This window comes from Odocoileus virginianus, chromosome 9 (genome assembly GCF_023699985.2).
Source record: "Odocoileus virginianus isolate 20LAN1187 ecotype Illinois chromosome 9, Ovbor_1.2, whole genome shotgun sequence".
In the NCBI taxonomy this organism is placed as follows: Eukaryota; Metazoa; Chordata; class Mammalia; order Artiodactyla; family Cervidae; genus Odocoileus; species Odocoileus virginianus.
The window spans coordinates 15627403-15639511 of NC_069682.1; the positions used below are offsets into that span (position 1 = coordinate 15627403).

Sequence of the window (12109 nt, forward strand, 5' to 3'; positions counted from 1 at the left end):
AACAAGTAACAATTTAAAGTCCCAACAGCTAAAACTTCAAGTAAGGGAAGTAAAACTAAACAAACCAAGTAAAACATCAACTTTTTATGACTGATGTAGTCAGATCCCTGGATTGCATAGCTCTGGACTGATGTTCAGGTGCTAGTCAATTATAAGCTTTGTAACAAGTCCTTCACATTCTTAGAATTCCTTTCCTCATTAGAAAAATGGTTGTAAAATATATCCTGCTTATTTCACAACAGGATAGTGTGGCTCAATGGATGAGATCATGCCTTGCCCATCCAAATAGCCTAATATATATAGTAAGACAGTTAAAGTCAGGATGAAATAAAATATTTAATAAGAGCTTTTTAAGGTAATAAAAACTGTACAATATAAGGCACATTATTAAAAAGGAACCAGAAGGACTACAATATTTAAAAGCTACAAAGATATTTTATCTTCTAAAATGGGGAAATCAAAAAGTCTATTTATAATACAAAAAGAAATGCAGATTTTTAACTAAGAAGATTATTCACCTTACTTATTGGGTATCAGGTCCTAGAAACACAAAGAGAAATAAAGTACATATGAGTATGATAATTACCATACTACACGGTAACTGCTCTTATAGAGGTATTTTTTTAAAAGTGGTAACAGAAAAAAAATAAAAATAAATAAAAAAAGTGGTAGCAGAACACAGAACAACCAATTTCTTAAGTTTCTTAAGTTTCCCAGAATTAACACTTAATTCATAAATGATGGGGAAACCTCAGGGAAGAGGACAAACAAAAAGTCATCAAAGGGCCTGGAATTTGACATGCAGTCAAGTTCAGTGACTCAAGAAAGCACTAGAAAGATGGGCTATGGCCAAATTGTGAGGAGCTGTGTTTGCATTTAATTCTATACCTAATATCATTAGTTTTGTTTTAGAGGAAGAAAACAGAAGATAAAGATGATAAGCTGGAGGAAAGAAGGCTGATATAACAAGAGAAAAAAGGCATGAACCTGAACTGAGCCCTAAGAGGGATGCAAATACTAAGTGGCAGAAAACAGACATTTGAAGAAACCGGTGAAGTACAGGATTGTGAGGGAGAGTGCTTCTGGAAGGATGCGCTGGTTATCCATCTGTTGTCTCTCAGCTCCTCTTGATCCTTTCTCTGGCTCCACAGTCCTGTATCTGGGTCCCTTTAAATAGTCTACCTTTGTTGGCTAGAACATTACGCTGTCAGTAGAGGGCACTGGAGAGACTTCGTAGAAGGAGTTTCTGTTCCTGCTTCAGGCCACGTATTACGTTCACTCAACAGGTTCCTGGGTGCAACACCCATGGTTTCTCCAGTATCTGGCTCCTGCAGCTTCTCTGAAGCCTGGCTCCTGTGTGCACAGCTGCCAACAATACTTGGCAGCTTTCCCACCAACAGCTTCTCCTGGTACCCAGGTGGCAGATTTCCATCAGGTTCAGCTTGCACAGCACCAGCGACTTCTATGCCATTTAGTGAGCCAAGGCCATACCCTCTCCAACAACCTCAGAATCTCAGCCCAAAGGTGGAGAACTCTTTGTGGGTCGCTCAATCCTGGGAGTATTAGCTGCTCCTTGAATCTGCAAGTCCTATATATTTCGAGTTCTCTTTACTTATTACTAGCCAATCCCTAGTTATGCCAATCCCTTGTAAGATCAAAGTTTTTAAAATATTCAACTAAAAATACTTATTCTGTATATTAAACTTGCACTGTTCAAATGACTATGTGGGCTGTCTCTCTTGGTTGGACCCAGACTGACAAAGAGGTGCTAAAACCACTTGAAGATCAAATACACTGGAATCTGAAGAAGTAGTTCAGTTTTAGACATCTTAATTTTGAGGTCCTTGAAGCCTGTCCAGAGAGTGTTTTATTAAGTCACCAGATGACTATTTCGAAACTTTAGAGATAGTTTAGAGTTGAAGGTAGATTTGAGAGTTGTCAACATTTAGAAATATACAAACATTAAGATAGATAATCTGGGAGACTGTGGAGAATGAAAATTAGATTACAGGTAAATGCACCCACTATTAAAAGGCTGGCAATAAAAAGAAGTCCAGCAAAACAGAGGGAAAAAAAATTCAATGCAGTATCACTCAATTTCTGAGAATACTTTGAAAACAGTGGATATTCTTAAGGAAAAGTTGAAAAAGTTGCAGATTTTTTAAAAGGCCTGTATTTACTGCTAAGGAAATGAACAAAATACACAAAGCCTATAAAATGGTAAAAGTACTGGCCAAACTACAATGGGAGGTGGTATAAATAAAAGCAACGATTAAGTTCAGAATACTACTTTGTTCATAAGTCTGAAAGCAAAAGGCAAAGAAGTCAGACAGCTTGGAAGGAAGTTAAAAAGAAAGTTTTTTGCTTGTATTGTGAAGTGGATTTTGGATGAATGAGACTTGATGAAAGCAAAGGCATCGCAGAACAAAGGAGGTGAGAGCAGAGATGAGGAAGGATGCTTAAGAAAAATGGAAATGTTTGTGAAACAATAACAAGTAGTCATCAGTGATAAACCACAGGACTAATGAGGGTAAACCAGAGGCTAAGACACCAATCTATATCTGAAACCATTAGTCTTAAGCTCAACTTTGGCTTCTAGCATTTAGTTACTTTTTAAGCTAAAATATACTTCATCACTGATCTAGCCATTTCACTTAATGAAAAAGTCAAGTATTTAGTACCATGGAAAGTACAAGTGGTGCTGTTTATAGCAGAAAAAATTGGAAACAGTACCTAACAACAGACCATAAAATGAACAGTCTGAAGTCATAAAAACTAATGTATGGTATAACAAGTTCATAAGACTATTAAATGATGAGGGAAAAATCTTAATCTGCATATACAGTATGATCCAACTATTATAAAATATAAAAGTACATGGGAGAAAAGGAGAAGTAGGATCATAATTTAACTTCTCCCACTTACATAATATTTTCCAAAATCTCTGAAATGAACATAATAGTGCTGCATGTAGCAATTTTGATAAATGCAGTCATATCATTAGGAAAGCTTTCTCAGACTGTAAGTGAGAAGAGTGTCACAAAACAAGAATGGACTGCATATAGAAAGAGGTGATAGGAATTTGACGGATAGTATAAAGGGAAAACATAGAGACAAATTTTTCACCTACATAAAATTATATTTCAAGACTTACCTCACAACCATCCCCTCATCCCACTCCCACCAAAAGCAAATATGGAAATAGTGTCAGATTTCATTTTCTGGGGCTCCAAAATCAATGCAGACGGTGACTGCAGCCATGAAATTAAAAGACGCTTGCTCCTTGAAGAATAGCTATGTCAAAGCTAGACCATGTTAGGAAAAGCAGAGACATCACTTTGCCGACAAAGGTCCGTCTAGTCAAAGCGATGGTTTTTCCAGTAGCCATGTATGGATGTGAGAGCTGGACCATAATAAAGGCTGAGCACCAAAGAATTGATGCTTTCAAACTGTGGTGCTGGAGAAGACCTCTTGAGAGTCCCTTGGACAGCAAGGAGATCAAACTAGTCAATCCTAAAGGAAATCAGTCCTGAATATTCATTGGAAGGATTGATGCTAAAGCTGAAGCTCCAATACTTTGGCCACCTGATGCAAAGAACTGACTGGAAAAGACCCTGATGCTGGGAAAAATAGAGGGTAAGAGAAGGGGGCAACAGAGGATGAGGTGGTTGGATGGCATCACTGACTCAACGGACATGAGTTTGAGCAAACTCAGGGAGATAGTGATGGACAGAGAAGTCTGGCTTGCTGCAGTTCATGAGTTCATAAAGAGTTGGACACGACTTAGTGACTGAACAAAATATACTGTCTTCTGCCACAGTCCCTCAAATGAGGACTAAGGATATAAGCCATTTACGGGTTAAAGAGGCTTCTGTGAAACTTAGCCACATATTATAGTGTTTATTATGAAAAATGTATTCTGAGCTACAAGCAGCTATCTTAGTAACAAGTCTTGTAAACACAAGTTCCTAGATTGTCAATTTGCTATATACCTGACCACGATGATTTTACAATTCTCTGAAAACTCAAAGCACAGTTTCATAGCTAATACATTTAATTTTCAGGTATCTGTGTTTCAACTGTTCAATTACACTGAAAGCTTCTATAAAGCAGCATATAATAACTTCTTGCTCTCTGTCTTCCCTGAGACTTGTGGGGCAGTTGTGGAGTTAACTGTGGGATCCCTGCTACCACTGAAGCAATACAAAAGAATATTTAAATGGTATCACACAAGCAGTAACACAGGAAGTGAATATGAATACACTGCCATGGGAAATTTTTTATAAACGTTAAAAATAGGACAAAGTAATAGTTCTATACACAAAACAAAGCCAGAATTAGATGTCTTTAATCCTGCGACAGAGATTAAGCTGAAGACAGAAATCACCCTGCTACAAATGCCTAAACATAGAAAGTTATTTCAGACATGTTTATAATGTACTAAACCAAAAAAGCTTTCTCATACATCCAGGGTAAAAACTCTTACCTCATTGCTGGGGGCCTCATGCTCAGACCCAACATCTCGATGCTGGTTTTGAGAAATGGATGCACTGACAGAAACTGATGTTTTTTTCGGTGAATGGAAGGCATTGATAAGATGACTCAGAGGAACTGTAACCTAAAAAAAGATAAAAGCTAAAAATCAGCAGTGCTTTTTAAAATAAAAACATCAAAAAAAACCTTTTTATTGTCAGAACTGGGTATTGTATAGTTAAACATACATTGTTTATCAAAACTATACATTAAAAATTATAAATACTCAGATTACTGCTGGTCGAAAACTACTAACTTTTAGAATAGAACTGGGGTTATATACAGGAAAAGTACTAAAAATACATATATTTCATTGTTGTAGCAACCTAACTCTGAGGGATTTATTTCAAGGATATAATCTGGTAAGTAATAATTTATGCTTGCATATGCCTAGATGATAATTTTCATCAAAATATTTTTAAATTTATGGAAAGCTACAAATGTCCAAGAATAGGGAAGTGGCAAAATAAACAGTACCACTGCAAAAATGAAATATTTCAGACATGAAACAAGCAAGCATATATCCAGAATTTTGTACTTTTCAATTTCCCTACTACACCACCCCACCATATTCTGAGCCACCATCATCTCTAAGTGGATTTTTTTCTTTTTTGTATGTGGATTTTTAAAAACAGCAACCTAACTTCTCTCCCTGAATCTCCTCTATTAAAGCCACTCATCACTCCTCCGCTCAAAACTCTCCAATGGCTTTTCTCACAATAAAGGTTGATGTCCTAACAACAATGTCTCCCTGGCTCTTTCTCACTTCTGTGATCTGATCCACCATTAAGTTCCCCTTCATTCTCTCTGCTCTGGCCACCTCAGCCCCTTTGCTGTTCCTGGAACAAACCTGGCAGGCTCTCACTCAAGGATGCTGCATTGCTGTGTATTCCCACCTCTCCAGTAAGTCACAAAGTTTGCTCTCATGCTTCGTTCAGTACTTCACTCAAAAAGCAATCTTTTCATGTGTCTTTTCCCTGGTCAACCTACTAAAGAACCCTCTCCTAAGAAGTATTCCTTACTGCCTTCCTCTGCTCTATTTTTTCTTCTTGACATTTATGTTATCTCACACACTTTATTTACTTGTTTACCTATGTATTGTTTACTTGAAACCTCAACCTAAGCCCCCTTATTTGCATAAATCCATGTGGATGACCCAAAAAGGGGCTTTAAGAATAAAAACACGCCTATCACACAGGAAATTTCAAGGGTTTCAGGAACTCTGTGCCAAGAACTGGGAACAAAGACCAAAAATTTTTATTTATTATACCACATTCTCCCACTGGAATATAAGTTTCATGTCAGAAGGGATTTCTTTCCTGTATTTTAATATTTTTCTCTTTTGTTTATACATCAATTTACTATGTTTTTACATAATACTTATACACCTTAGATTTTATTTTTCTCTAACTTTATTTCATTCAATACTGTATTCCAGTGCAACAATAATGTAAACAGTAGTTGCTAAATAAACATTTGTTGAGAAAATGAATAAACTAAATGGGCTCTTACTATATGACAGTTTTTATACTATATGCTTTACTTAATTATCTCATTTAATCCTCATAAGAGACATAAACATTAGTTACTTCTATTTGATGAAGAGAGCAAAAAATTAGATTCAATGTCATGTTCCAAGTCGTTCAGCAAGAAAAGTGTAATATTAGAGGAACGATTCTAACCCAGATAATCTGACTTCAGGTTCCACTTGAAATCAGATTATCTGGGTTAGAATCGTGGTTACTGATGCAGAAATAAAATCATAATATTGTTATACAAAAAAAGCAAGCTATAAAACTTTATGTAACATTTGTGTGGTTTTTTTTAAATTATGCATACAGAACTTTCCTGGTGGTCCAGTGGTTTGATCCCTTATCTGGGAAGATTCCACAAGCCACAAAGCAACTAAACCAGTATGCCACAACTACTGAGCCCAAACACTAGAGTCCGTGCTCCTCAACAAGGGAAGCCCTCGCTCGCTCCAAGTAAAGAAAGCCCAAGTGCAGTAATAAAGACCCAGTGAAGTCATAAATAAATTAATAGCATGCATACCCGTATTTGTATAGAGTTAAAGGGATGAAAGAAGTTATCCTAAAATGCAATCTCTTGCAGTGATGGAATTATGGGTGATCTTTATTTTCCAGTATTTTTCTTTTCAGCATTTTTGGCAATGAGTGTGTATTATTTTTAAGAGTCAGAAAGAAATGATAAGCTCTTTTAAAGCTGCAGGAATCGAAATAAGATACATATTTTCTGCCTATACCTTTGAAAAGTTTTATTTTAATTACTTATATTTCTTCTCATTCAGTATTAAGAAATTAAATTTCTGTTTCCCTAGGTCCTCTGGAACAATCCATCTGGTTCCACCTATTATCTGCTTCCCTGGACCTTTAGGCTTGTCTTGGCCCATCTGAAGACCAGGCAGTTGATAAATCCTGAGGCTCGCTGCTCAGACTGGCTCGGGTGGGACACAGTCACCAGGGATGGTAGAACGTAAGAATGGGGCAAGTGTTCGGACTGCTCTCCTGGACACTGAGCAGAGTCCTGTGGCTCTCAGGCCTCTCTGAGTGCGGAGCTGCCTGGCAACCCTGCATCATGGAAGAGAAAGAGCTAGAAGTTTATAACTAGATTCAAACTCTCTGGGACCCAGAGAAGCCCAGTACTTTAGAAGAACTGAAAGTGGTAACAGAAAGTTGTGTGGAGGTTCAAGAGATAAATAAAGATGACTATTTGGTTATTATAAGGTTCACACCAACAGTACCTCGTGGCTCTTCAGCAACTCTTATTGGCCAGTGCTTAAGAGTAAAACTTCAACAGTGTTTACCATTTAATATGTTGGAAATCTAAATTTCTGAAGGAACCCACTCAACAGAGGAAGATATGAACAAGCAGATAAATGACAAAGAGCTAGTGGCGGCTGCAATGGAGAAACCCAACTTATGGGAAATCATGGAACAGTGTGTCCTTGCACCTAAGAGCTGTTTTAAGAGCCACTAACAATAATCATTTGATACATTTGTTTAAACTCTTTGTAAAATGTAGAAGATTCATGTTTAATACATAGGTGATTTGTACCTCAGAGCATTTTTTTAAAGGATGATTTCCAAGCAAGACTTGATTATAAGGTAGTCCCTAAGTCTGTTCAGTGTCCAGCATTCTCAGGATCTGTAACATTTAAATGATCAGACAGAAAAATATTTTCTAGTTATTATGAGTTATTATGTGTAAGATGAGTTGCTATTTTTCTGATCCCCATTATGATACACCTGCTTTTCATGTCAAATATTTACCGTGCCCAAAAGTATTAAATCTATATCATCACTCCGTAAAATAAATAAAAGACATGATTCTTGTTAAAAAAAAAAAAAAAGAAGAATTTAAATTGCTAAAACATGGTCTGATCTCTTCTCAATGAAAAACTTGACCCTATGTCATACAATTTAAATTCAAGTGTATCAAACCAATTAAGCAACCAGGAATTACAAACTGTGTTCTGGGCTTCCCTGGTGGTGCAGTGGTAAAGAACCCACCTGCCAATGCAGGAGATGCAGGTTTGATCCCTGAGTCAGGAAGACCTCCTGGAAAAGGAAATGGCAACCCACTCCAGTATTCTTGCCTGAAAAATCCCATGGACAGGGGAACTTGGCAGGCTACAGCCCACAGGGTTGCAAAAGAATCAGACGTGACTGAGTGACTAAACAAGATTACCATCTTCCACAGCATAAAATGCATAAGAGTCCTACGTGGCCCAGTTAGGACTGCCTATAGTACGTACAGCTTCTTCACTATCTCTACCAACATCACACACCACTAACTCCACTTCAGTTCAGTTCAGTCGCTCAGTCGTGTCCGACTCTTTGCGACCCCATGAATCGCAGCATGCCAGGCCTCCCTGTCCATCACCAACTCCCGGAGTTTACTCAAACTCAAGTCCATCGAGTTGGTGATGCCATCCAGCCATCTCATCCTGTCGTCCCCTTCTCCTGCTGCCCCCAATCCCTCCCAGCATCAGGGTCTTTTCCAATGAGTCAGTTCTTCACATCAGGTGGCCAAAGGATTGGAGTTTCAGCTTCAGCATCAGTCCTTCCAACGAACACCCAGGACTGATCTCCTTTAGGATGGACTGGTTGGATCTTCTTGCAGTCAAAGGGACTCTCAAGAGTCTTCTCCAACACCACAGTTCAAAAGCATCAATTCTTTGGTGCTCAGCTTTCTTCACAGTCCAACTCTCACATCCATACATGACCACTGGAAAAACCATAGCCTTGACTAGACAGACCTTTGTTGGCAAAGTAATGTCTCTGCTTTTTAATATGCTATCTAGGTTGATCATAATTTTTTTTCCAAGGAGTAAGCGTCTTTTAATTTCATGGCTGCAATCACCATCTGCAGTGATTTTGGAGCCCAAGAAAATAAAGTCTCACTGTTTCCACTGTTTCCCCATCTATTTGCCATGAAGTGATGGGACTGGATGCCATGATCTTAGTTTTCTGAATGTTGAGCTTTAAGCCAACCTTTTCACTCTCCTCTTTCACTTTCATCAAGAGGCTTGTTAGTTCCTCTTCACTTTCTGCCATAAGGGTGGTGTCATCTGCATATCTGAGGTTATTGATATTTCTCCCGGCAATCTTGATTCCAGCTTGTGCTTCATGCAGCCCAGAATTTCTCATGATGTACTCTACAAATAAGTTAAATAAGCAGGGTGACAATATACAGCCTTGACGTACTCCTTTTCCTATTCCAGTCTGTTGTTCCATGTCCAGTTCTAACTAACTCCACTTAGCAATGATAAATTCTCCTAATATGGGGTCTTCTTGAAACCAGGGGCTTCCCCATTGGCTCTGTGGTAAAGAATCTGCCTGCAACGCAGGAGAAGCAGGAGTCACTGGTTCAATTACGAGGCTGGGAAGATCCCCCAGAGGAGGGCATGGCAACCCACTCCCAGATTCTTGCCTGGAGAATCTCATGAACAGAGGAGCCTGGCTGGCTACAGTCCATGGGGTCGCAACTAGTCAGACACAACTGAAGCAACTTAGTATGCATGCACACTTGATACCAACTTACTGAAGTTCAGTTCCAAAACGTTTAACAGTCAGCAGACCAAGTCAAATTTTTATTCAAATAACTTGCAGGACTCCACCAGACACTAGTAACACCTTCTAGAAGACAGCTGATCAAACCAAAAACATCTTTTTCCATCGTCCCTGATGAAATTGTATTCTTTTTTCAAAATAAATCTCATACCCTCCTTTTCATAAACATTATCACCACTTAGCAGTGCATTAGCACCTCTCTAGATTAGTGCAATATCATCCTTAAAAACACCTCCACTCTTGTTCTTCTACATTCTCCACACAGCAAGAAGCCAGAGTAACCCATTACTCTGTAATAGACTGTAAGGTAAATCTGATCAAGTCACTCCTTAACATGTTTAAAAGAATTCAGTTGGTTTCCAACAAATTGCAAATGAAATTCAAAGTCCCTTATTATAACCCCCTGTATGATATGTCAAGTCGTCTTTCCAACCTCCTTTCTGCCATTGGCCCTTTAATCACCAACCAGGCTCTAGCTACACTGGCCTTATTTTTGTTCCTCCAATCAGCTAGGCTTGTCAGGATCTCAGAACCTCCAGATGTTCTGTCTACCTGTTCCTGTCTATTAACATGACAAACTCCTACTCATGTTTTATCTCACATCATCATTAAAGTTCCATATTTTCTTTGCCCACCTAGTACATTACTGAAGCCCTATAAATAACCACTTTTTTTTTTAACCCAACCAGTACTAGCAAAACAAAAGCGAGTATAGGTTACACAAAGGGACATAATTGCAATCTTAAACCAAGAAAAACTAAAGAACGTCAAACATATTTTGAAAACTGAATGTATACAAAAACTGTTTATTTGCAAAACTGTGAAGAATTCTCAAAAAAAAAGTTACCATCAAAAATGATTTTTAAATGAACTAAGAACAAAACAGTCACAGGTGATAAGTCCTGAAAGAATTAAAAATAAAAACCCTTGGAATCTTTCTTCTCTGCTCCTTTGCTTCATAAATGGAAAGATGACGAGGAGGCTGAATCAAAATTTTACCTGAAAATAATCAATAACTTAAAATATATGTATTAGCTATTGTAGATAAAAAAAAAAAGAGAGAAAGAAAGCATTCATAGAAGCTTACAAATTTCTTAGCATGTCTGGGTTAAATGTCATTAAAAAGAGAGTGAGTCTGGGTTGTGAGTACCAGTCTTTGAAGAGGCGGAAAGACAGAAAAGAAACATTACTTGCTCCCTCTACAACTATGGTAACGACGTTAACCCTACCCACTCCCCAAACCCTACCTCAGAAATGCCTAGCACTAAACAGTGCCAGATGGATTTTCCAGCAAAAATTACACGCATCAAGTCGATAAGCCAAGATCTCTATCACGCTCGTACTATACTTATGCTTCTTCGTCAGCCTTTTACTCAGCATCGCCCCAATCTTTTCTCAACACCAGGACTCCAACTGGATTAAACGCTTCCCTCCTACGACCCCTTACAGGAAACTGCTTCCAAGAAACGCAAATGGCAAACAACCCGGAGCAGGGCTGGGACAGAAAAATAAACTGGATGCGGACCCACCTGGGGCTGCACGGTGCTCGACAGGGAAAACATCTTCAGGCCGTCAGCGACCTCACCCGCCTGCCAAAACTGTCCCTCTTCTCCGGTCCGGCGGGGAGGCGCTGAGCCCTCTCTTCCCCTTCTTTACTCTCTCAGCGCCCTCACTCTTCCTAGAAGCGGAAAATGGCCTCCCCAGCACACAGCTGCTGCAACGACAGACAACCCGCCCCGGAAGGCAAGGCGCTAACGCACCAGTACTTCCGGGGCAGGTGATGTCGCCACCCTGAGCCGCTGACGCCCCCTAAATAGTTCGCTTTCACATTGGATAATACACGCGCCGGAGCCCCAAAGCTTTCTGGCTGTCGTTTTCTTTTTAAAGGGGAACGGCATCCACCCAGTTAAATCTTCCTCCAGCTTTCTAATCAATACTTTCGACATATTCTCCTGTTGTGACTGGGCCTTGGGCCATAATACGCTCTTTTGCTACAATTTAGTGCTCTTTATCTTCCCCACAAAAAAAAAAAAATATTTCCTGTTCCAGATAGGCAAGTTACACCCAGTTAAAATGTCAAATTACAGGACCAGGCATGCGCTTCCTGCTCTCCACATACGATTCAAGTTTCTCCACATTATATGATTTCACTGGTCACCGATTCACTGACCAGACCGAACTGGTTTACATTCCTCCCGCGGGTGAGAGGCCTTAAAGGAGTCTGGTGGTTGTTTTTTAAGTGGGGTAAGGGCAGGGCCCCACCAGCCTCCTTTGGAGGTCTGGATAAAAAACTCTTCAAGCCCTGTTATTCAAATTACAGTCCCCAAAGTCCCTTTCCCCATCGGCCAAAAACTGTCGTGCCGTCCCCAGTCAGTGCGAATGAGGTAAATCAGCCGCCGTCAACCTGGAACGGCCTGTGGTAGGTTCAAGAAATTTCCGGAAGCCCCGCCTTCACTTCCATCGGCTTCTGCGTCGACGCAACG

At 39.3% G+C, this 12109-nt stretch overlaps 1 protein-coding gene and 1 pseudogene across 2 annotated transcripts in view; one reads left to right on the forward strand and one right to left on the reverse strand.

The window, feature by feature from the left end:
- Window positions 1-12096, reverse strand: part of YME1L1 (YME1 like 1 ATPase) — a 29445-nt gene extending 17349 nt beyond the window's left edge. Inside the window, exons 1-3 of one of the 2 annotated variants that reach the window (XM_020891450.2) lie at window positions 12031-12096; window positions 11156-11340; window positions 4487-4618 (exon numbers count right to left, since the gene is read on the reverse strand). In XM_020891450.2, coding sequence (XP_020747109.2) covers window positions 4487-4618; window positions 11156-11188 — 165 coding nt within the window. In that variant the 5' untranslated portion in view covers window positions 11189-11340; window positions 12031-12096. Of the gene's footprint in view, window positions 1-4486; window positions 4619-11155; window positions 11987-12030 lie in introns of those variants that run through there. The other variant, XM_070471989.1, reaches the window with a different exon arrangement.
- LOC110136023 (cytosolic iron-sulfur assembly component 2A pseudogene) lies at window positions 7009-7530 on the forward strand (annotated as a pseudogene).
- Window positions 12097-12109: the final 13 nt, after the last annotated feature.